This window comes from Asterias amurensis, chromosome 20 (assembly GCF_032118995.1).
Source record: "Asterias amurensis chromosome 20, ASM3211899v1".
Taxonomy (NCBI): Eukaryota; Metazoa; Echinodermata; class Asteroidea; order Forcipulatida; family Asteriidae; genus Asterias; species Asterias amurensis.
In genome coordinates, this window is record NC_092667.1 from 15,166,437 (window position 1) to 15,192,133 (window position 25,697).

The 25,697-nt window shown below is 38.4% G+C and overlaps 1 protein-coding gene across 1 annotated transcript; it reads right to left on the reverse strand.

Annotated features, from left to right (window-relative positions):
• Positions 1–7,162: 7,162 nt before the first annotated feature.
• Positions 7,163–23,970, reverse strand: LOC139952282 (PITH domain-containing protein 1-like). Its single transcript, XM_071951363.1, has 7 exons — positions 23,888–23,970; positions 20,406–20,616; positions 15,616–15,659; positions 13,789–13,866; positions 12,716–12,820; positions 8,276–8,384; positions 7,163–8,140 (listed from the first exon to the last, which is right to left on the reverse strand). The coding sequence occupies exons 2-7, from the start codon at positions 20,592–20,594 to the stop codon at positions 8,039–8,041; spliced, it is 627 nt and encodes a 208-aa protein (XP_071807464.1). The 5' UTR covers positions 20,595–20,616; positions 23,888–23,970; the 3' UTR covers positions 7,163–8,038.
• Positions 23,971–25,697: the final 1,727 nt, after the last annotated feature.

A 25,697-nucleotide genomic window follows, 5' to 3' on the forward strand; every position in this document is an offset into this window, starting at 1 on the left:
GATAAAAATGTAAGACTATAGCCTTGTTCATTTTTAAGCAAAAATTGATAAAAATGCAAGACTATAGCCTTGAGCATTTTTAAGCAAAAATTGATAAAAATGCAAGGCTATAGCCTTGTGCATTTTTAAGCAAAAATTGATAAAAAATGCAAGGCTATAGCCTTGTGCATTTTTAAGCAAAAATTGATAAAAAATGCAAGGCTATAGCCTTGTGCATTTTTAAGCAAAAATTGATAAAAAATGCAAGGCTATAGCCTTGTGCATTTTTAAGCAAAAATTGATAAAAAATGCAAGGTTATAGCCTTGTGCATTTTTAAGCAAAAATTGATAAAAAATGCAAGGCTATAGCCTTGTGCATTTTTAAGCAGAAATTGATAAAAAATGCAAGGCTATAGCCTTGTGCATTTTTAAGCAAAAATTTGAAATATAGCCTTGTGCATTTTCAAGCAAAAATTGATAAAAATGCAAGACTATAGCCTTGAGCATTTTTAAGCAAAAATTGATAAAAATGCAAGGCTATAGCCTTGTGCATTTTTAAGCAAAAATTGATAAAAAATGCAAGGCTATAGCCTTGTGCATTTTTAAGCAAAAATTGATAAAAAATGCAAGGCTATAGCCTTGTGCATTTTTAAGCAAAAATTGATAAAAAATGCAAGGCTATAGCCTTGTGCATTTTTAAGCAAAAATTTATAAAAAATGCAAGGCATTTTTAAGCAAAAATTGATAAAAAATGCAAGGCATTTTTAAGCAAAAATTGAAAAAAAATGCAAGGCTATAGCCTTGTGCATTTTTAGCCAAAAATTGATAAAAATGCAAGGCTATAGCCTTGTGCATTTTTAAGCAAAATTTATAAAAATGCAAGACTATAGCCTTGTGCATTTTTAAGCAAAAATTGATAAAAATGCAAGACTATAGCCTTGTGAATTTCTGCAAATAATTGATAAAAATGCACAAGGCTATAGCCTTGTGCATTTTTAAGCAAAAATTGATAAAAAATGCAAGGCTATAGCCTTGTGCATTTTTAAGCAAAAATTGATAAAAAATGCAAGGTTATAGCCTTGTGCATTTTTAAGCAAAAATTGATAAAAAATGCAAGGCTATATATAGCCTTGTGCATTTTTAAGCAAAAATTTATAAAAAATGCAAGGCTATAGCCTTGTGCATTTTTAAGCAAAAATTTGAAATATAGCCTTGTGCATTTTCAAGCAAAAATTGATAAAAATGCAAGACTATATCCTGGTGCATTTTTAAGCAAAAATTGATAAAAATGCAAGACTATAGCCTTGTGCATTTTTAAGCAAAAATTGAAAAAAATGCAAGGCTATAGCCTTGTGCATTTTTAAGCAAAAATTGAAAAAAATGCAAGGCTATAGCCTTGTGCATTTTTAAGCAAAAATTGATAAAAAATGCAAGGCTATAGCCTTGTGCATTTTTAAGCAAAAATTTGAAATATAGCCTTGTGCATTTTTAGCCAAAAATTGATAAAAATGCAAGACTATATCCTGGTGCATTTTTAAGCAAAAATTGATAAAAATGCAAGACTATAGCCTTGTGCATTTTTAAGCAAAAATTGATAAAAATGCAAGGCTATAGCCTTGTGCATTTTTAAGCAAAGATTGAAAAAAATGCAAGGCTATAGCCTTGTGCATTTTTAAGCAAAAATTGACAAAAATGCAAGGCTATAGCCTTGTGCATTTTTAAGCAAAAATTGATAAAAAATGCAAGGTTATAGCCTTGTGCATTTTTAAGCAAAAATTGATAAAAAATGCAAGGCTATAGCCTTGTGCATTTTTAAGCAGAAATTGATAAAAAATGCAAGGCTATAGCCTTGTGCATTTTTAAGCAAAAATTTGAAATATAGCCTTGTGCATTTTCAAGCAAAAATTGATAAAAATGCAAGACTATAGCCTTGAGCATTTTTAAGCAAAAATTGATAAAAATGCAAGGCTATAGCCTTGTGCATTTTTAAGCAAAAATTGATAAAAAATGCAAGGCTATAGCCTTGTGCATTTTTAAGCAAAAATTGATAAAAAATGCAAGGCTATAGCCTTGTGCATTTTTAAGCAAAAATTGATAAAAAATGCAAGGCTATAGCCTTGTGCATTTTTAAGCAAAAATTTATAAAAAATGCAAGGCATTTTTAAGCAAAAATTGATAAAAAATGCAAGGCATTTTTAAGCAAAAATTGAAAAAAAATGCAAGGCTATAGCCTTGTGCATTTTTAGCCAAAAATTGATAAAAATGCAAGGCTATAGCCTTGTGCATTTTTAAGCAAAATTTATAAAAATGCAAGACTATAGCCTTGTGCATTTTTAAGCAAAAATTGATAAAAATGCAAGACTATAGCCTTGTGAATTTCTGCAAATAATTGATAAAAATGCACAAGGCTATAGCCTTGTGCATTTGTAAGCAAAAATTGATAAAAATGCAAGACTATAGCCTTGAGCATTTTTAAGCAAAAATTGATAAAAATGCAAGGCTATAGCCTTGTGCATTTTTAAGCAAAAATTGATAAAAAATGCAAGGCTATAGCCTTGTGCATTTTTAAGCAAAAATTGATAAAAAATGCAAGGTTATAGCCTTGTGCATTTTTAAGCAAAAATTGATAAAAAATGCAAGGCTATATATAGCCTTGTGCATTTTTAAGCAAAAATTGATAAAAAATGCAAGGCTATAGCCTTGTGCATTTTTAAGCAAAAATTTGAAATATAGCCTTGTGCATTTTCAAGCAAAAATTGATAAAAATGCAAGACTATATCCTGGTGCATTTTTAAGCAAAAATTGATAAAAATGCAAGACTATAGCCTTGTGCATTTTTAAGCAAAAATTGAAAAAAATGCAAGGCTATAGCCTTGTGCATTTTTAAGCAAAAATTGAAAAAAATGCAAGGCTATAGCCTTGTGCATTTTTAAGCAAAAATTGATAAAAAATGCAAGGCTATAGCCTTGTGCATTTTTAAGCAAAAATTTGAAATATAGCCTTGTGCATTTTTAGCCAAAAATTGATAAAAATGCAAGACTATATCCTGGTGCATTTTTAAGCAAAAATTGATAAAAATGCAAGACTATAGCCTTGTGCATTTTTAAGCAAAAATTGATAAAAATGCAAGGCTATAGCCTTGTGCATTTTTAAGCAAAGATTGAAAAAAATGCAAGGCTATAGCCTTGTGCATTTTTAAGCAAAAATTGACAAAAATGCAAGGCTATAGCCTTGTGCATTTTTAAGCAAAAATTGAAAAAAAATGCAAGGCATTTTTAAGCAAAGATTGAAAAAAAATGCAAGGCTATAGCCTTGTGAGTTTTTAGCAAAAAATTGATAAAAATGCACAAGGCTATAGCCTTGTGCATTTTTAAGCAAAAATTGATAAAAATGCAAGACTATAGCCTTGTGAATTTTTAGCAAAAAATTGATAAAAATGCACAAGGCTATAGCCTTGAGCATTTTTAAGCAAAAATTGATAAAAATGCAAGGCTATAGCCTTGTGCATTTTTAAGCGAAAATTGATAAAAAATGCAAGTCTATAGCCTTGTGCATTTTTAAGCAAAAATTGATAAAAAATGCAAGGCTATAGCCTTGTGCATTTTTAAGCAAAAATTTGAAATATAGCCTTGTGCATTTTTAGCCAAAAATTGATAAAAATGCAAGACTATATCCTGGTGCATTTTTAAGCAAAAATTGATAAAAATGCAAGACTATGTGCATTTTTAAGCAAAAATTGATAAAAATGCAAGGCTATAGCCATGTGCATTTTTAGCCAAAAATTGATAAAAATGCAAGGCTATAGCCTTGTGCATTTTTAGCCAAAAATTGATAAAAATGCAAGGCTATAGCCTTGTGCATTTTTAAGTAAAAATTGAAAAAAATGCAAGGCTATAGCCTTGTGCATTTTTAGCCAAAAATTGATAAAAATGCAAGACTATAGCCTTGTGCATTTTTAAGCAAAAATTGATAAAAATGCAAGGCTATAGCCTTGTGCATTTTAAAGCAAAAATTGGTAAAAATGCAATGCCTTGTGCATTTTAAAGCAAAATTTGATAAAAAATGCAAGGCATTTTTAAGCAAAAATTGATAAAAATGCAAGACTATGTGCATTTTTAAGCAAAAATTGATAAAAATGCAAGGCTATAGCCTTGTGCATTTTTAGCCAAAAATTGATAAAAATGCAAGACTTGTGCATTTTTAAGCAAAAATTGATAAAAATGCAAGACTATAGCCTTGTGCATTTTTAGCCAAAAATTGTTAAAAATGCAAGGCTATAGCCTTGTGCATTTTTAAGCAAAAATTGAAAAAAAATGCAAGGCTGTAGCCTTGTGCATTTTTAGCCAAAAATTGATAAAAATGCAAGACTTGTGCATTTTTAAGCAAAAATTGATAAAAATGCAAGACTATAGCCTTGTGCATTTTTAAGCAAAAATTGATAAAAATGCAAGGCTATAGCCTTGTGCATTTTTAAGCAAAAATTGATAAAAATGCAAGACTATAGCCTTGTGCATTTTTAAGCAAAAATTGATAAAAATGCAAGGCTATAGCCTTTTGCATTTTTAAGCAAAAATTGATAACAAATGCAAGGCTATAGCCTTGTGCATTTTTAAGCAAAAATTGATAAAAAATAGAAGGCATTTTTAAGCAAAAATTGAAAAAAAATGCAAGGCTATAGCCTTGTGCATTTTTAAGCAAAAATTGATAAAAATGCAAGACTATGTGCATTTTTAAGCAAAAATTGATAAAAATGCAAGGCTATAGCCTTGTGCATTTTTAAGCAAAAATTGATAACAAATGCAAGGCTATAGCCTTGTGCATTTTAAGCAAAAATTGATAAAAAATGCAAGGCATTTTTAAGCAAAAATTGATAAAAATGCAAGGCTATAGCCTTGTGCATTTTTAGCCAAAAATTGTTAAAAATGCAAGGCTATAGCCTTGTGCATTTTTAAGCAAAAATTGAAAAAAAATGCAAGACTTGTGCATTTTTAAGCAAAAATTGATAAAAATGCAAGACTATAGCCTTGTGCATTTTTAAGCAAAAATTGATAAAAATGCAAGGCTATAGCCTTGTGCATTTTTAAGCAAAAATTGATAAAAATGCAAGACTATAGCCTTGTGCATTTTTAAGCAAAAATTGATAAAAATGCAAGGCTATAGCCTTGTGCATTTTTAAGCAAAAATTGATAAAAATGCAAGACTATAGCCTTGTGCATTTTTAAGCAAAAATTGATAACAAATGCAAGGCTATAGCCTTGTGCATTTTTAAGCAAAAATTGATAAAAAATGCAAGGCATTTTTAAGCAAAAATTGAAAAAAAATGCAAGGCTATAGCCTTGTGCATTTTTAAGCAAAAATTGATAAAAATGCAAGACTATGTGCATTTTTAAGCAAAAATTGATAAAAATGCAAGGCTATAGCCTTGTGCATTTTTAAGCAAAAATTGATAACAAATGCAAGGCTATAGCCTTGTGCATTTTAAGCAAAAATTGATAAAAAATGCAAGGCATTTTTAAGCAAAAATTGAAAAAAAATGCAAGGCTATAGCCTTGTGCATTTTTAAGCAAAAATTGATAAAAATGCAAGACTATGTGCATTTTTAAGCAAAAATTGATAAAAATGCAAGGCTATAGCCTTGTGCATTTTTAGCCAAAAATTGATAAAAATGCAAGGCTATAGCCTTGTGCATCTTTAAGCAAAAATTGATAAAAATGCAAGACTATAGCCTTGTGCGTTTTTAAGCAAAAATTGATAAAAATGCAAGGCTATAGCCTTGTGCATTTTTAAGCAAAAATTGATACAAATGCAAGACTATAGCCTTGTGCATTTTTAAGCAAAAGTTGATAAAAAATGCAAGGCTTTAGCCTTGTGCATTTTTAAGCAAAAATTGGAAACAAATGCAAGGCTATATATAGCCTTGAGCATTTTTAGCCAAAAATGCATGGCTATAGCCTTGTGAATTTCTAAGCAATAATTGATTAGCCTTGTGCATTTTTAAGGAAAATAATTGATAAAAATGCAAGACTGTAGCCTTGTGCATTTTTAAGCAAACATTGATAAAAATGCACAAGGCTGTGCATTTTTATCAATTTTTGCTTAAAAATGCATTATAGCCTTGCATTTTTATCATTTTTTTGCTAAAAATGCACAAGGCTATACCCTTGCACTTTTTAACAATTTTTGTGCACAAGGCTAAATCCTTGCATTTTTTATCAATTTTTGCTTAAAAATGCACAAGGCTATAGTCTTGCATTTTTACAAACTTTTGCTTAAAAATGCACAAGGCTACAGTCTTGCATTTTTATCAGTTTTTGCCGGAAAATGACAAGGCTATAGTCTTGTGTTTTTTTTAGCAAATATTCATAAAAATACAAGGGTTTGTGCTTTTTTTAAAGCACAAATTAATAAAAATGCGAGACTTTTAAGCAAAATTTGATAAAAATGCAAAAATTTACAAAAATGAAAGACACTGCAAATTTTGATAATAATTGCAAGACACCTTGTGCATTTTTAAGCAAACAAGTTGAAAAAATGCAAGGCTAAAGCCTTGTGCATTTTTAAGCAAAAATCTATAAAAATGCAAGACTATAGGCGTGTGCTTTAAAAAAAAAAATTGATAAATATGAAATGCTGTAGCCTTGTGCATTTAAAAAAAAAAAAAAAAAAAAAAAAAAAAAAAAAATAGAGCCTTGTGCATTTTTAAGCAAAAAATGATAAAATTGCAAAACTATAGCCTTGCAAGACTATATGCAAGACAGACTTGTGCATTTTTAAACAAAAATTGATAAAAATGCAAGACTATGTGCATTTTTAAGCAAAAATTGATAAAAATGCAAAACTATAGGCTCGTGCATGTTTAAGTTAATAAAAATGCAAGACTAAAGACTTGGGCATTTTTAAGCAAATATTGAAAAAACTGCAATTATAGCCTTGTGCAATTTTTAAACAAAATTTTAAAAAAATGCAAAACTTTAGGCTAGTGCATTTTAAAGCAAAAATAAAGGTTAAAAATGCACAAGGCCTTGTCTTTTATCAATTATCAGGCCTTTTGTTCTTAACAAAGTTTGCTCTAAAATGCCTTGCGTTTTTATCAATTTTTTCTGTAAAATGCACAAGTGTTGTGTTTTATCAAAATTTGCTCCTAAATGATCAAGGCTTGCAAAATTACAAAATCACAAAAAAATATTGAAATGAAAAGGGGTAAACCTTGCAAATCTGATAAAATTGACAAAAGCACAAAGCCTTGACTTTTCGTTTACAAATTGCTCAAAAAGGAAAAAGTTTCAGCCTTGCATTTTTTTAAATTTATCTAAAAATTTACAAAATTACAAGGGTAAGCCTTGCATTTTTGTCAGAAATTTGCAAAAAAATTCAAGGCTTAGTTAGACCTTGCAATGATTTTTGACTCATTTCAAACAAAATGCTAGGCTTACCCCATGTGATTTTATTAATTTTTAACCCAATTTAAACCAAAAATGGAAGGCTTATCCCTTCTGAGTCAATAAATCTTTAACCCATTTTAAACAAACCTGCAAGGTCACCTCAATTTTATTTAATTTCGTCAAAATTGCCATACAAATGCAAGGCTTGCCTATTTTGGTTAAACTCACCAATGGTGTTATTATCTGGTTTGGAGAGGTTGGGTTAATTAGAGATTTATCAGTTTCTGCTTTTCTAAATTATAGCTTTGTTGAGGTTGCAAAGTTTTGTTGTATGCTCCAAAAATTTTGAACAAACAGATTTGGAATTGTTAAGTACTCTATCAAGCAATGACAGAGTTGTGCAGGGTTGTGAATTATAAACTGTCACCCAGTTACTGTTTGTGCACGACCTCCCTCTGTATCAAATCTGAGGAGAGTGCATGCATACAGTGCTGTTTATAACTGGGTGAGAGTTTATCATTCCATGTAAAGCCATCATCCTGCTTTGATTACGATGACACAGCTCCTTGTAAGGGTGTTGAATTGCAGAATCACTAAGAGATGTCCCAAGTCATCATCTGTCTTTAGTTCAGTCTCCTTTATAAGACTCTTTTTAACTCTGATAATCATTGGGCGTCTTAACTGATTTCATGCTGAACATTGTCCCTCATTGATGTCTTATGGTCTTTTGGGTTGGCGTATGCTTCGTATTGAACAATCATGACACCCTGGCGTTGCGCCTGTGGAACAAAACATGGACAATGTCACCAAGTGGAGCTGTTTGTTTTATTTCAATTGCGAGGCCCATTCAGCATTGTTCAGACATAGACAACCAATGGTGCCTCTTTTCAGAAAGCAACAAAATAAAATCTTACCTCTGTAAATTCCCCTCTCAACCCGATGTAGTAAACTGTGGAGGTTTCTGCGCCAAAGTTTTTTGAGAAGTGAATTGACAAATGGTTCACATTGGAGAAACGTGCAATTCTGTTGGGGAAATTTGTCCATATATTTGATTAGTATTTTAAGAAAACAAAGTAAGTTACTCAGAATGTCACTTGAGAGTTTAAGTACAAGTTTGTATAATTTTTTGCATACAGGCTCTGTTTGTACACTGCTGGGAGCAAGGTTGGGTTTGGGATTAGGGTCCATGCATACAGGCTCTGTTTGTACACTGCTGGGAGCAAGGTTGGGTTGGGATTAGGGTCCATGCATACAGGCTCTGTTTGTACACTGCTGGGAGCAAGGTTGGGTTGGGATTAGGGTCCATGCATACAGGCTCTGTTTGTACACTGCTGGGAGCAAGGTTGGGTTAGGGTTAGGGGTCATGCGTACATGCTCTGTTTGTACACTGCTGGGAGCAAGGTTGGGTTGGGATTAGGGTCCATGCATACAGGCTGTTTGTTCACTGCTGGGAGCAAGGTTGGGTTAGGGTTAGGGGTCATGCATACAGGCTCTGTTTGTACACTGCTGGGAGCAAGGTTGGGTTAGGGTTAGGGGTCATGCGTACATGCTCTGTTTGTACACTGCTGGGAGCAAGGTTGGGTTGGGATTAGGGTCCATGCATACAGGCTGTTTGTACACTGCTGGGAGCAAGGTTGGGTTAGGGTTAGGGGTCATGCATACAGGCTCTGTTTGTACACTGCTGGGAGCAAGGTTGGGTTAGGGTTAGGGGTCATGCGTACATGCTCTGTTTGTACACTGCTGGGAGCAAGGTTGGGTTGGGATTAGGGTCCATGCATACAGGCTCTGTTTGTACACTGCTGGGAGCAAGGTTGGGTTAGGATTAGGGTCCATGCATACAGGCTCTGTTTGTACACTGCTGGGAGCAAGGTTGGGTTGGGATTAGGGTCCATGCATACAGGCTCTGTTTGTACACTGCTGGGAGCAAGGTTGGGTTGGGATTAGGGTCCACGCATACAGGCTGTTTGTACACTGCTGGGAGCAAGGTTGGGTCGGGATTAAGGTCCATGCATACAGGCTCTGTTTGTACACTGCTGGGAGCAAGGTTGGGTTGGGATTAGGGTCCATGCATACAGGCTGTTTGTACACTGCTGGGAGCAAGGTTGGGTTAGGGTTAGGGGTCATGCATACAGGCTCTGTTTGTACACTGCTGGGAGCAAGGTTGGGTTAGGGTTAGGGGTCATGCGTACATGCTCTGTTTGTACACTGCTGGGAGCAAGGTTGGGTTAGGGTTAGGGGTCATGCGTACATGCTCTGTTTGTACACTGCTGGGAGCAAGGTTGGGTTGGGATTAGGGTCCATGCATACAGGCTCTGTTTGTACACTGCTGGGAGCAAGGTTGGGTTGGGATTAGGGTCCATGCATACAGGCTCTGTTTGTACACTGCTGGGAGCAAGGTTGGGTTGGGATTAGGGTCCATGCGTACATGCTCTGTTTGTACACTGCTGGGAGCAAGGTTGGGTTAGGGTTAGGGTCCATGCATACAGGCTCTGTTTGTACACTGCTGGGAACAAGGTTGGGTTGGGATTAGGGTCCATGCATACAGGCTCTGTTTGTACACTGCTGGGAGCAAGGTTGGGTTGGGATTAGGGTCCATGCATACATGCTCTGTTTGTACACTGCTGGGAGCAAGGTTGGGTTGGGATTAGGGTCCATGCATACAGGCTCTGTTTGTACACTGCTGGGAGCAAGGTTGGGTTGGGATTAGGGTCCATGCATACAGGCTCTGTTTGTACACTGCTGGGAGCAAGGTTGGGTTAGGGTTAGGGTCCATGCATACAGGCTCTGTTTGTACACTGCTGGGAGCAAGGTTGGGTTAGGGTTAGGGGTCATGCATACAGGCTCTGTTTGTACACTGCTGGGAACAAGGTTGGGTTAGGGTTAGGGTCCATGCATACAGGCTCTGTTTGTACACTGCTGGGAGCAAGGTTGGGTTGGGATTAGGGTCCATGCATACAGGCTCTGTTTGTACACTGCTGGGAGCAAGGTTGGGTTGGGATTAGGGTCCATGCATACAGGCTCTGTTTGTACACTGCTGGGAGCAAGGTTGGGTTAGGGTTAGGGGTCATGCATACAGGCTCTGTTTGTACACTGCTGGGAGCAAGGTTGGGTTAGGGTTAGGGTCCATGCATACAGGCTCTGTTTGTACACTGCTGGGAGCAAGGTTGGGTTGGGATTAGGGTCCATGCATACAGGCTCTGTTTGTACACTGCTGGGAGCAAGGTTGGGTTGGGATTAGGGTCCATGCATACAGGCTCTGTTTGTACACTGCTGGGAGCAAGGTTGGGTTAGGGTTAGGGTCCATGCATACAGGCTCTGTTTGTACACTGCTGGGAGCAAGGTTGGGTTAGGGTTAGGGGTCATGCATACAGGCTCTGTTTGTACACTGCTGGGAACAAGGTTGGGTTAGGGTTAGGGTCCATGCATACAGGCTCTGTTTGTACACTGCTGGGAGCAAGGTTGGGTTAGGGTTAGGGTCCATGCATACAGGCTCTGTTTGTACACTGCTGGGAGCAAGGTTGGGTTGGGATTAGGGTCCATGCATACAGGCTCTGTTTGTACACTGCTGGGAGCAAGGTTGGGTTAGGGTTAGGGGTCATGCATACAGGCTCTGTTTGTACACTGCTGGGAGCAAGGTTGGGTTAGGGTTAGGGTCCATGCATACAGGCTCTGTTTGTACACTGCTGGGAGCAAGGTTGGGTTAGGGTTAGGGGTCATGCATACAGGCTCTGTTTGTACACTGCTGGGAACAAGGTTGGGTTAGGGTTAGGGTCCATGCATACAGGCTCTGTTTGTACACTGCTGGGAGCAAGGTTGGGTTTGGATTAGGGTCCATGCATACAGGCTCTGTTTGTACACTGCTGGGAGCAAGGTTGGGTTGGGATTAGGGTCCATGCATACAGGCTCTGTTTGTACACTGCTGGGAACAAGGTTGGGTTAGGGTTAGGGTCCATGCATACAGGCTCTGTTTGTACACTGCTGGGAGCAAGGTTGGGTTGGGATTAGGGTCCATGCATACAGGCTCTGTTTGTACACTGCTGGGAGCAAGGTTGGGTTGGGATTAGGGTCCATGCATACAGGCTCTGTTTGTACACTGCTGGGAGCAAGGTTGGGTTGGGATTAGGGTTCATGCATACAGGCTCTGTTTGTACACTGCTGGGAGCAAGGTTGGGTTGGGATTAGGGTCCATGCATACATGCTCTGTTTGTACACTGCTGGGAGCAAGGTTGGGTTGGGATTAGGGTCCATGCATACAGGCTCTGTTTGTACACTGCTGGGAGCAAGGTTGGGTTGGGATTAGGGTCCATGCATACAGGCTCTGTTTGTACACTGCTGGGAGCAAGGTTGGGTTTGGGATTAGGGTCCATGCATACAGGCTCTGTTTGTACACTGCTGGGAGCAAGGTTGGGTTGGGATTAGGGTCCATGCATACAGGCTCTGTTTGTACACTGCTGGGAGCAAGGTTGGGTTTGGGATTAGGGTCCATGCATACAGGCTCTGTTTGTACACTGCTGGGAGCAAGGTTGGGTTGGGATTAGGGTCCATGCATACAGGCTCTGTTTGTACACTGCTGGGAGCAAGGTTGGGTTGGGATTAGGGTCCATGCATACAGGCTGTTTGTACACTGCTGGGAGCAAGGTTGGGTTGGGATTAGGGTCCATGCATACAGGCTCTGTTTGTACACTGCTGGGAGCAAGGTTGGGTTGGGATTAAGCTTGTACACATGGACCCTAATCCTAACCTAACCTTTCTCCCAGCACAGTCAAAAGGCGCATAAAAAGCTGCATGCACAGGTTGGGCTGGGATTCGGGTCCATGCATAATATAATGCTCTGTTTGTACACTGCTGGGAGCAGGTTGGGATGGGATTTAAGTCCATACATGTACATACAGGCTTTGTTTCTATTATTGGTACAATGATCTTTATTAAGCTAAAAACCTAATCCACGATGTTAACTATGGAATGTCACTTTCATCAAAACTGATACAGAGTCGATTGTCCTGGTCAATTGATGCTACATGTACCATGTTGGAATATTTTTTCCCTCACTTCTTACATGATGCGGCAAAGAGCACACATATCTAATCATCAGGAAATGCAAGGGTGTGTGATACCACACTGCCCCCTGCACCAATCATTTTGTCGGTTGGCATTTTTAGGCACAAGATGTTCGGCCTGCAAATGAATAACTAAATCAAGTAGAGAATGACTTTAAAAACTAAATCTTTTTTGCAAGACTTATTTTTCCAGAAGATAGTGTCCTTGCCACTCACTTTCCAATAGAAAGAGTATACATGGAAAGGGGGGAAACAATACAAGTCACCAACCGCAGAGTGATCAGGGTTCCCACTTACTTAGTGTTGTATTCTATTATTCCAGATGTATCTCGATGCATCTCAAACACCTGGTCTGGCTCACTCCTTGTATCGTCAAATGTCATATTGGGTTGGTTCTTGTATCTTAAAGAATAACAGACGCAGCGGTTGATAAAAGACAGGAACTGTGTTAATTCTTACGTAGAAGAACAATTGATATTTCAATCTGAAAGCTCACTGAAACATGTTTATGTGGGGTCCAATTGCATAAAGAATACATTACTTTAGCAAGACTTGAACCTGCGAATTCATGCTGGTTTATCTGTCAAATGAGCTACAGTATCTAGCCGTAATGCAAGTCTACTTATTTTGACAATATCTGCCTTACACGTTACGCAGGGACCAAACCCGTTTTTTTTCTAGGTTTCCAGGTCACATTGTAAACTTAGGTTTGAACCCCAGCAATTGCCTTTTAAGATTATGTTATTTCAGCGTTCACTCTAAGATGATTTTGTATGAATTTTCAGTGTGCACTGATATTACTTGTTATGTATTTTCAGTGTGCAATAACATTATTTTTTATGTTTTGTGTTTTTACTTTGGAAAAATGGTCTAATAAATACTGGTACATGTATAGTCACATAGATGCGCTTATTGAAAACTAGAAGCTAGAAATTGATTTTCACTTCTTTGAATTCCTGCATAACACAACTCCAGTGTTGTCAGTCTAGAAATCCAAACAACAATCAAAATTGTATCCACCTAGCTGGTTCATAGAAAAAGCTGGAGGATGAAATCAAGGCCTGGAATTACACAAAGGCCACAATTCAGTCTTTGCCTTTTTCTGCCCTGATCTTGTCCTTGTACCCCTTTAAAGTTCCAGATAGCCTGCTGGCTAGTAACTGACAAGACGTGACTCAATCCCATGAAAGTCCTTTATTTTCAGTTGTAATGAAAAACGTTTGGGCCGGCGGCCGGCTGTCATCCCCAAAACCATAAATATACAGCTTGTTTGCTAGTTGGCGCAATATAAAAAGGGACCTCTCACATGAGAACAGGACTTAAATCAAGTCTAGTCACTGACAAAGTTAAAGGGGAACCCAGCAACTCACAGTTTCATTTCCGATGGATGACTCTCTTCATTTCCGCCAATTACAATCACACCCTTGAGCTTCACATTACCTGTAAATCTTCAATAAAAACAAATAAAAACCATTATGATTGTTAAACCTCCACACCTACAAAATGTATATTGTACAGTACTGCACAATTCACCATAACAGTTTGAGTATTAAAGGCAGTGGACACTATTGGTAATTACTCAAAATATTTTTTAGCATAAAACCTTTCTTGGTGATGTGTAATGGGGACAGGTTGATGGTATAAAACATTGTGAGAAACGGCTCCCTCTGAAGTGACATAGTTTTCGAGAGAGAAGTAATTTTCCACGAATTTGATTTCGAGACCTCAGATTTAGAACTTGAGGTCTCAAAATCAACCATCTAAAAGCACACAACTTCGTGTGACAAGGGTGTTTTTTCTTTCATTATTATCTCGCAAGTTCGATGATCGATTGAGCTCAAATTTTCACAGGTTTGTTATTTTATGCATATGTTGAGAAACACCAACTGTGAAGGCTAGTCTTTGACAATTACCAATAGTTTCCACTGTCTTTAAGTTATTATTTATCAGGGTTTGTACTGCAGTTTTTCATTAGTGATTATAACACCCCTTGCAAGTATTCTGCCTGCTCATTGGTTTAGAGCGAGTCACATGACATGTCTTAGTTTTGCTAGACGACGGCCGTGTGATAGTGCGTCGGTTTGCCATGGCGCTAGTCCGAAGACTAGCACACGGCGCCGTGGGCTAGTCCGACAGACTAGCACACGGCGTGCAGTACCCAGACGTCCGTTGCGTGTACGAGGATGATAAATTAATAGTCTGTAACCATTTTGGATTGCACGACACTACATGCAACACAGTAAGTAAAAGTGTTTGCAATCTGTATTCGCGTCGTCCGTGGATTGTAGCATTCAGGTCTGTAACTTAATAATAATAGTACAGTATTTAGAAATGTTTGGGGTGTTATAAAACAAATATTGACTGCTTTTACTCGTGCAATGGTTAAAAACTATGACTCCCTCGGTGATCCCCGGAGCGTTCTATTTTCCCTCGGCTTCGCCTCAGGAAAATAGAACGCTCCGGGGATCACCTCGGGAGTCATAGTTTTAACCATAGCACGCGAAGCAGTCAATATTTGTATACTAGTCACAGATATACTAGTCAGTTAACTTATTATTTCCTGAGGCCCTCAGTTATTTCACTGGTCCATATTTCATATTAAGAGGGTAACTGACCTAGCCAGCAGGACCACTTTGATTTAATTTTAACTGGTCCTGAATTTTAACTGGCAATTGGCCAGCTGAACACTATTGCTGTTTATGATGTTGAATTTTACTGGAGTGAAAGGACAAAGTTTTAATTTTGACAACAAAATGTATCTTTTAGTTTACTTTTCAATATCACTTTATGCATTTAAGCTGAGCAAACTTGGAGTCAGAGTTCTTTATTTTTTGTTTTCTAAATGAGGGCATTTTTGTCAACCTTGATATCAAATTCTGGCTTTAAAGGCAGTGGACACTATTGGTAATTACTCAAAATGATTATTGGCATAAAACCTCACTTGGTAACGAGTAATGGAGAGCTGTTGATAGTACAAAACGTTTTTAGAAATGGCTCCCTATGAAGTAACGTAGTTTTTGACAAAGAAGTAATTTTCAACAAATTTGATTTTGAAACCTTGAGGCAGATTTAGATTTTGAGGTTTTGAAATCAAGCATCTGAAAGCACACAACTTCATGTGACAATTACATGAGTGAACAACAAGAGCAATATTTTGCTTTGAGGGAATTCATAATGAAAATTGAATTGATACTTACGGGATATTAAAAAGTAGTTCTTCATCGTCATCACTCTCAACATACTGTAAGGTTAAATAAACATGAACGGTTTGGTAATTCAATTGTCCTTTCTGTTTATGGCTGCTTTCTTTACTTTGTCTATTTTTATCTTAAACTTTTTTTTACTCTTGGGACGGTACACATTTGTTAATTACTCAAAGAAAAAACTTAAAAACTGACTTGGTAACGAGCATTGGAGAGCTTTTGATAGTATAAAACATTGTGGGAAACAACTCCCTCTGAAGTAACGTAGTTTTTGAGAAAGAGGTAACTTCTCACTTAAATAATTTAAAGGACTTCTAGGTATAAGTCTTTTATTTCTATCTGAAAGCAATTTCGTCCAACAAGCCCGTTTTTCTTTCATCACTTTCTTGCAACTTGATCAATTGAGCCATAATTTTTACAGGCTTGTTATTTATTGCTTATGATGGCATACACCAAGTAAAACACAAGTCTTTGACAATTACCAAACGTGTACAGTGTCTTTAATCCTACTTGACATGTGTGTTTGTTGTGCAATTTTCAAGTATTGAAGCCTTTTATGCGTAGTTTTGCTTCTTTTAGTTGTACACATAGTGAGTTTTTACTTGTATTGTCCACAAGGTTATTTTATCCAGCAGCTGCCAACCTTGGTTTTGGTTTTATGATCAACCGAGGGCGCTAGACAGAGTGGAAACGTCATAAGTCATCCCTGTCCTTCAGAATCTCCATTTCTCCGGATTTTTGACCGGATTTTGCCTGCTATCCATTTGCTGGACCGGTCATATCATCATTTGGTACTCCATAGATGTTTTTCATATGATTATTTGATCTAAAAACGCCGTACTTATCAAGATATTTGCTGCTGGAGTTTTGGCAATAATGTTGCCTTGAGTCATCGCCTCTGATCAGGTACCTGCCATCTTCAGTACATGTAACTGGTAAGCTTTGTGTAACTGCACCCGAACAATACGTACACAATGCAGCCACTCCATACAACGCTAATATGGCTGACCATCGCCATACTTTGTAATACATCACCAGCCATATTTGAAACCCACTCTGTGAAGATCTTGCAGCATGCCACCATCAGGGGTTTCTCAAAAGCCCGTATCCCATACTACGTGAACTCTACTGCTACATTCTCAATACCACTCCTATCATGTGGCGACATAGATCCTAATCCTGGCCCCAGCACGTCTCATAACCAACCTACGACCAAGAACATTTCATGTATATTATGTAATACCCGGAGCATCCGGAACAAATGTCAAGAACTTGAAACTTTTCTCAACTGTACCCCTGCTGACTTGATATGCTTTACCGAGACATAGCTAACAAACAACGATACTGATGCTGTCCTTGGTTTCCCTGACGACTACTCGCTTATACGTAGAGACCGTTGTCAAGGACGCCGAGGTGGGGGTATTTTGGTGGCAGTTAAGTCGTCCTTGTCTCCCACAAGAATATCTGCTCACGAGCGTGACGACCTTGAGCTAATGTGGATATCCTTAAAGTTCGGCACTGAATCATTCCTGCTTGGTCTCCTCTACCGACCACCATTATCTACAGCAGCCTACTGGAACAAGCTCCATGAGGCAATGGTATCCGTCAATATAGATGCTTTCGACGGTTGTCTCATCCTAGGCGACTTTAACGTCGATTTTTCACCCTCATGTACGGCCACACCACATAGAGCTAGGGTACTGGACATTGCTAACGACTTCAATCTGGAACAGCTCGTCACCTCAGTCACACGCCCGAGCCCTAACAACCCAATCCAGGGTTCAATCATTGATTTAGTTTTCTCCAATCGTGCAGACTTCATATCTTCCATAGCCACTATCCCGAATCCCGTACACTCCGATCATTTTGCTGTACAGATAATCTTTCGCTCCATCCGACCAGCTCCTCGCCCTGCAATTCTTCGTTTGTTCTTACAAACTCATCGCGGTGATTTTGACCACCTGCAACAATTAGTCCACCTCGTCCCTTGGTCAGCTTTCATCGACGATGATATCAACCAGTCTGCTGAGAACTTTCAAGACTTACTCGATGCCGCTATCAGAGACTCTATTCCACAGGTTACCAAACGCAAGTCCCGTCACACGCCCTGGATCACTCCTGAACTTAAGAACTTGATCAACAAAAAACATAAACTTTTCAATTTAGCTCGCAAATTTGGTCGTTCCCTCGATTGGAACTTGTACAAATCTGTTCGTAACAATGTTCAGAAATCCACCCGTAAGGCTTACTGGCAATATGTAAATAGATTGTTTGAAGGTGACGATAACAGGCGTCAGTTTTGGTCCTTTGTTAGAAGCCGTAAACAATCTCCTCCCCCTCCATCCTTTAATCACAACAATCGTAAGCTGACTTGCCCTGACAAAATCTCCTCTGCTTTCAGTGATTATTTTGCTTCTATTTGTAAACCATCAGGTCCTGTACCCCACAATCCCCCGCAATGTTCACTTCACATTCCTTAGTTATCTCATATATCCGTTTCTGCTAGCCAAATTGCCGCTATACTCAAAAAGCTCCCTTCGAATAAATCTCCTGGACCTGATGGTATTTTGCCTAATATCCTTAACAAAATTGCTCCAGAAATAGCCCACCCTCTTTGTTTGTTATTTAGCGCATCGTTGAGCACAGGACAATTACCCGATGCTTGGCGATGCGCTAACATAACGCCGGTGTACAAGAAGGGCGACAAGTCGTTAGTTACTAACTATAGACCGGTTGCTCTTACTTCTGTGCTTTGTAAAGTTCTGGAGCGCATTGTATCTGCTGCTATTAATGATCAGTTGAGCACATTTGGCCTCCTCAACTCTAATCAGCATGGCTTTGTGAAGCACAGAAGTTGTGTCACCCAACTGGTCAACATCATGCATTCCTGGTCATCTGCCCTGGATAGGCGCCGCCCCCCAAGAGTAGATGCCGTTTTCCTAGACATGTCAAAGGCCTTTGACACGATGCCGCATCACACCTTGCTTGAAAAACTGGCAACATCGTTCAATGTGCTGGGTGAGTTGTGGCATTGGGTTAGGTTGTTTTTGACTGGTCGCAGACAACGTGTCCTCTTCCGGGGCGGGGTTTCTCCATGGGTTGGTGTTACTTCTGGCGTACCACAGGGAAGTGTACTCGGACCGCTATTGTTCAATCTTTTTGTTAATGACATTTCTTATTCAATCTCCTCCAACTGTGTATTGTTTGCGGACGATGTTCTCTTATACCGTTCCATACAAAACCCTGATGATGAAAACACACTTCAACTCGACATAGACAGACTTAAATACTGGTGTGATAACAATGACATGAACTTTAATGCTGGTAAAACCAAAGTCATGCATATCACTAGAAGCAGACACATCCACCCTCCAATCTACAAATTAGGCAACAATCCACTTGAAGCAGTCAAATCATTTCAATACTTGGGTCTTACAATAGAATCCAACCTATCCTGGGCAACACACACCTCATCCATAGTAGCTAGAGCAAATCGCCTCTTAGGTTTCATCCGATCAGTTGCCAGGGGTTCCTCACCTAAAGCCTTTTTTTCTTTGTATAGATCTTTAGTTCTCCCAATCCTAGAGTATGGTTTACCAGCATGGCACCCTTACACCTCATCTCAACAACATTTACTTGAAAGAGTTCAAAGAACAGCTACTCGTCTTGCCCTTGGCCAAAGGCGAGGAGAAATGTCGTATGAGGACAGATTGCAGCAGCTCCATTGGCACCCCTTGATACACAGGCGTAATTATTTACTGAGCTCCTTTGTCTTTAAGGTCCTGCACTGCATTTCATACTGCGAATCTCTCAGTGAAAATACTGTCATCAATCCACGTCATCCCCACACTCTAAAATTCTGCCATCTCTCCACTCGCACAGATTCTTTGTTCAATTCACCTTCCCATCGATTTCCAAGGTTATGGGATACTTTCCCCTCACACATTTGGGATGCTGCTGTAACCTCTCCTCTGCCGACATTTCTCCGCCAACTTAGAGACGTCTGTTTAAACCCCATCTCTTAACTAGTTTTAACTTGCTGGTGCTTGCAGGCATGGTGAACTTAATCACTATTGTTGTATAGTCAGTTCTATGTCCATTGTGTTTCGTTTAATCCTCTGGATTAGTGCTACTTATGTGTGGGACAACATGCTTCCGAGCAACAGTAATCAAGTTTACTTTTGTTGTTCCTGACCCACATAAGTCGTTCTTTGTTGGTCTGTCCAGTTGTTTCCCTCAGTTGATTTACTCCCCATGCCTGCATGCTCCTCTTAAATTCATTCCTTTTTTTTGCTCATCTAGTTGCCCTCCTGTCATGTTCTGTTCTGGGTTTTTATTTATATATATATATTTTTTTATATTTTTTTATTTTTTTTTTAAATATATATTGTGTGCTTTTTGCTGGTTTATTTATTGTATTCGTTATTTTTTTGTGTGGTTCGTTGCTTTTCGTTTAATTTTTGATGTGCTTTCTGACGTACTTGTATTGCTGAGGTCAAATAAATAATAATAATAATAATAACCAGAATAATAATAACAATACTTTTTCACACACCACATGTACATGTAAGGCAAATTTTCTGAAAAATACTGAGAGTTTGTCAATTAGTGTCTATTGCATTATGCGTTTGTGCCTAAATTGTTTTGTGTTGTGGATTTTCTTGACCAGCACAACAGACAATGACAGCAAAAAGAACATGCAGAGCCTAATTTTTGCAAGATTGGATTTAAACAAAACCAAAAGTGCCTTTTAATAACTAAAAACGCCTTCAATTGTTCACTACCTTGTCAGTATCAAGACGTTCATCCCAAGCTTTGAAGACTAGTTTTCCTGAAGCATCTATGACCTCGTTCAAACACTCAACCCGCTCGATGTCGATCTTTGTGTAAAGTGAAAACTCTGCTCCTCTGTCAGGAGGGTCGTGGTCATGACCACCTGAACATCCCCCGTGACTGTGTCCATGTCCAGACATCCGATAGATTAATAGTCTCTGTCTGTAAGAAAGTACCAAAATATGGGGGTGTGATTCATGGGTTCTCAGGTCTTCTTCTAAAAAATTTAGGTGATCATCATACCAATTGATACCAACTGAATAAATCCAAAATATTAGTTTGTTGACTCTTTTGGTTTGGGGGTTATCAGTTATCAAAGTTTCGGCCAAATGGGAAATGAATAGTGCATTGCCTGTATACATGTGTACGCCAAAATGAGTGCCAAGTAATAAACAATATTTCGGATCTTGTTGGCACGTACGTAATAATGTAATAATGTAGTTTGGTCATTTCGTGTCGAATCAACCATAGAGTAAGGATAGATAATTTGTCCTTACTCTATGAATGAATGGGTACAGGTCACCTCTAAATATTTGGCTGTAATTTATTGGGAATACTCGTCTATGCTAAGGGTTATTATGTGTGTTTTTCTTTTGTATGAAATGATTCTGTTTCATCTCGGAATTGATCACATGGCCATGGTCACTATGTTGTCATGGTTGTTAACTTTTTTAATACAGACCCTTCTACCAATTTGAGATAAAGATACTGAACCTTTGATGGTTTACAATGTAGTTAGACCCTAACCATTAATTTAAATGGCGACTATGATGCATAGCCATTAACAATAACAGCTCATCAAGGTGGGCTAGAAGTAAGAAGTCCTGCTGGCCTTAGTTTTTAATTTTTGGTTTGATCATGGAAACATGCACGCACCCAACACACGTATACTACGAGTCTTACCTTGACTTGATGTTTACTGCTTTTGTTGGCACTTACAAATGTTTTTTTTATTTGCTGAATACTTAATTTTGACCGGTGTTTCAGAGACGGACGTTGTACGTCGCATTACCAGTGACATGTAATTTTTTTTTCTTTTTCAAAATGGGCAATTCCATACTAATGGACAAAATGGATTTGTAAGATAGGCATGTGAGAGCGAGACAAAACAAACTATTTTGCTTCAGTCTTTTCCTTTACATTTTAAATCTGTTTAGTGTTTATAGTTGTTCCTAGTTAAAAAAAACAAAAAAACTCCAGGAATTACAAGGTCATCTTAAAGGAACACATTGCCTTGGATCGGACGAGTTGGTCTATATAATAAGCGCTTGAAACATTTGTTATGAAAGGCATATGGTTAGAAAGATGTTTAAAAAGAAGAATACAATGATCCACACAAGTATCACTCAAAATTGTATGGTTTTCCTTTTACGTCGCAAACTAACATGGTCGGCCATTTATGGGAGTCAAAAATTTGACTCCCATAAATGGTCGACCGTGTTAGTCGATGAGGTAAAAAGAAAACCACGCAATTTCGAAGCATCGTTGTGTAGGTCATTGTATTCCACTTTTACAACATCTTTCTACCCATATGCATTTTATAGCAAACGGTTACAAACGCTTTTGAATGACCAACTCGACCGATCCAAGGCAACGTGTTCCTTTAAATGTGTTGTAACAAAAGACAGACATAATACGTATGGCCTGAAAAGAAAGAATTTGAAAACAATTACAAATATTGCGTTAGCAACTTCCTGACTCTTAAAGATTGTAAGCACTAAAACTGAGATATTGCTGTGGGTTAAGGCAATAAAAATGTGAAAACAAGTCACGTACGAACAATGGACAGACATTTTTAGACAAAATTCTGTCCTTGTTTGTACGTAATCATTTGTTTAAAAAACTTAAATTTCTAAATTATATATAGCACGGGGAAGAAAATTTCTTTATTTTGGCTGTTAACTTTCCCTGGAATTGTTATCTGGTCAACATGGACAATACATTTATTTCAGTATATAACTTCTATCAAATGACAACCAAAATGTCTGTCCTTGTTACGTACTCTAAATCTTGAAGACTTATCTTATGCTTCCAGTTTCTTCTTAATAAATACTCGGTAATTTACCTTCTTTTTCCGTTAACCACAATCCTCATTTACTTCTGAATGTACACAGACAAAAATACATGACAACATACTTCATTTTGTTACTACTATCCAACATTCCCCTCCAATTAAACACTTTTGTTGCCATAATAAGTGTGGAATTGTCCATGTGTCATGTGTGTATACCTGAACTGAACTGCCTGTTTTCATCGGTTTCATGAGTGAGCATATATCCTCCTCTTACCAGTTTTCACGCTATTATGCCTTTTTCTTTGAACTGGGAAAAAAATAATGATGCCTTATATCAACCGATGCCCTAATTACCTTCTTTTGTTAATATGAAGTATGCAAACATATTTTAAAACTTGATGGACATTGACATGTTCACACTACACACCGATCTTCGATGACTTCAACTGGCGTCATTTGTTTTGAGTTTTTCCTGTTTTCACGGCAAACAAGAAAGCATGGTTTCCCGGTGAAGCCATGCATGGAAGAAACATCTACAGTGACTACAAGTGTTCTTTGAGACTCTGTGTATGACTCTATAGCCAGCAGTTGTCTTCGATTTATTCAAAATATTTTTTAATGAAATTTTTAAATTACCATGGAAATTTGCAAAAAATAACAAAATAAATAATTTAATAAAAAGTGTGAATAATCATTGGCTTTCAAATCTGATTTTTATTTATTTTTTCCCCCTTTTTTTCTCTAAAAATTTATAATAAAGCGTATAATTAAACAGTGATAATTGAATCAACAAGCTGATCGTTTAAATTTTAATATTAATAATAATATTGATCTGAGAGTTAAAAAAAAAATCTCAAAAAATGTTAGAAAATGATATAAGGCACATGGCTTCTTTAAGCCTCTGTATTTTTTTTCAGAATGCTCAGCAAAATATTCAGTCACATGATTTGATCATCATGAATTGTGAATTGAAATAGTGCTTGATGAAACCTTTTCGGTGGGCAAATATTTTTATAATATATGGCCTCAACATTATGACAAATTTTTGTACCTTGTAGAAATGCCTAAAATACCAAACTTTTTGCATTTACAAGTGCAAATATCCAGTGGAGCCTTACAGTACGTGTTTCTTAGTTTTGGTCAAGGGAGAGGAGACTCTTTGCTTGGCAAATAAAACCACACAATTTTTATCTAGGGACTGTTTACATCGCGCACAGAGAGGTAAAAGATTTGCGACGATTTCAGGGACACCTCCAAAACAGGACCTCCTACGTTGGACCAACTTATTTAAAGCTGAAATGTATCAAACCTCATCAGCACTGGAAACTCACGATAACAGCTTGCGATTAACACAATCTATTAATTGTGCGAACTCGCCAACATCTTAATTAAACAGAGTTATAGGGATGAAATTCTTACCTGCTCTCGCACAAAATACTCCAACTGTAATTATCAATGTGGTGCAGCCATTTGTTTTTATGAGAGCGCCCTCAAGAGTTGACTTAAGTCAAGAGTTAGTGTGTGAATAATATTGCGCCCTCTCTCAAACCAATCCTTTCAATAATAAACGCTTCGGTTTAGGGTTTAGGGTTTAGGGTTTAGGGTTTAGGGTTTAGGGTTTAGGGTTTAGGGTTTAGGGTTTAGGGGTTAGGGTTAGGGTTTAGGGGTTAGGGGTTAGGGGTTAGGGTTAGGGGTTAGGGTTAGGGGTTAGGGTTAGGGTTAGGGTTAGGGTTAGGGTTAGGGTTAGGGTTAGGGTTAGGGTTAGGGTTAGGGTTAGGGTTAGGGTTAGGGTTAGGGTTAGGGTTAGGGTTAGGGTTAGGGTTAGGGTTAGGGTTAGGGTTAGGGTTAGGGTTAGGGTTAGGGTTAGGGTTAGGGTTAGGGTTAGGGTTAGGGTTAGGGTTAGGGTTAGGGTTAGGGTTAGGGTTAGGGTTAGGGTTAGGGTTAGGGTTAGGGTTAGGGTTAGGGTTAGGGTTAGGGTTAGGGTTAGGGTTAGGGTTAGGGTTAGGGTTAGGGTTAGGGTTAGGGTTAGGGTTAGGGTTAGGGTTAGGGTTAGGGTTAGGGTTAGGGTTAGGGTTAGGGTTAGGGTTAGGGTTAGGGTTAGGGTTAGGGTTAGGGTTAGGGTTAGGGTTAGGGTTAGGGTTAGGGTTAGGGTTAGGGTTAGGGTTAGGGTTAGGGTTAGGGTTAGGGTTAGGGTTAGGGTTAGGGTTAGGGTTAGGGTTAGGGTTAGGGTTAGGGTTAGGGTTAGGGTTAGGGTTAGGGTTAGGGTTAGGGTTAGGGTTAGGGTTAGGGTTAGGGTTAGGGTTAGGGTTAGGGTTAGGGTTAGGGTTAGGGTTAGGGTTAGGGTTAGGGTTAGGGTTAGGGTTAGGGTTAGGGTTAGGGTTAGGGTTAGGGTTAGGGTTAGGGTTAGGGTTAGGGTTAGGGTTAGGGTTAGGGTTAGGGTTAGGGTTAGGGTTAGGGTTAGGGTTAGGGTTAGGGTTAGGGTTAGGGTTAGGGTTAGGGTTAGGGTTAGGGTTAGGGTTAGGGTTAGGGTTAGGGTTAGGGTTAGGGTTAGGGTTAGGGTTAGGGTTAGGGTTAGGGTTAGGGTTAGGGTTAGGGTTAGGGTTAGGGTTAGGGTTAGGGTTAGGGTTAGGGTTAGGGTTAGGGTTAGGGTTAGGGTTAGGGTTAGGGTTAGGGTTAGGGTTAGGGTTAGGGTTAGGGTTAGGGTTAGGGTTAGGGTTAGGGTTAGGGTTAGGGTTAGGGTTAGGGTTAGGGTTAGGGTTAGGGTTAGGGTTAGGGTTAGGGTTAGGGTTAGGGTTAGGGTTAGGGTTAGGGTTAGGGTTAGGGTTAGGGTTAGGGTTAGGGTTAGGGTTAGGGTTAGGGTTAGGGTTAGGGTTAGGGTTAGGGTTAGGGTTAGGGTTAGGGTTAGGGTTAGGGTTAGGGTTAGGGTTAGGGTTAGGGTTAGGGTTAGGGTTAGGGTTAGGGTTAGGGTTAGGGTTAGGGTTAGGGTTAGGGTTAGGGTTAGGGTTAGGGTTAGGGTTAGGGTTAGGGTTAGGGTTAGGGTTAGGGTTAGGGTTAGGGTTAGGGTTAGGGTTAGGGTTAGGGTTAGGGTTAGGGTTAGGGTTAGGGTTAGGGTTAGGGTTAGGGTTAGGGTTAGGGTTAGGGTTAGGGTTAGGGTTAGGGTTAGGGTTAGGGTTAGGGTTAGGGTTAGGGTTAGGGTTAGGGTTAGGGTTAGGGTTAGGGTTAGGGTTAG

What these genes read in the sequence shown, in the direction of transcription:
- LOC139952282 (XM_071951363.1), bottom strand. Translation starts at nt 20,594, where the DNA reads ATGTCTGGACATGGACACAGTCACGGGGGATGTTCAGGTGGTCATGAC. An exon ending in GAACTACTTTTTAATATCCC is followed by an intron (nt 13,867 to 15,615) that starts GTAAGTATCAAT and finishes TTTTTATTGAAG; the next exon opens with ATTTACAGGTAATGTGAAGC. An exon ending in ATAATAGAATACAACACTAA is followed by an intron (nt 8,385 to 12,715) that starts GTAAGTGGGAAC and finishes TTTCCCCAACAG; the next exon opens with AATTGCACGTTTCTCCAATG.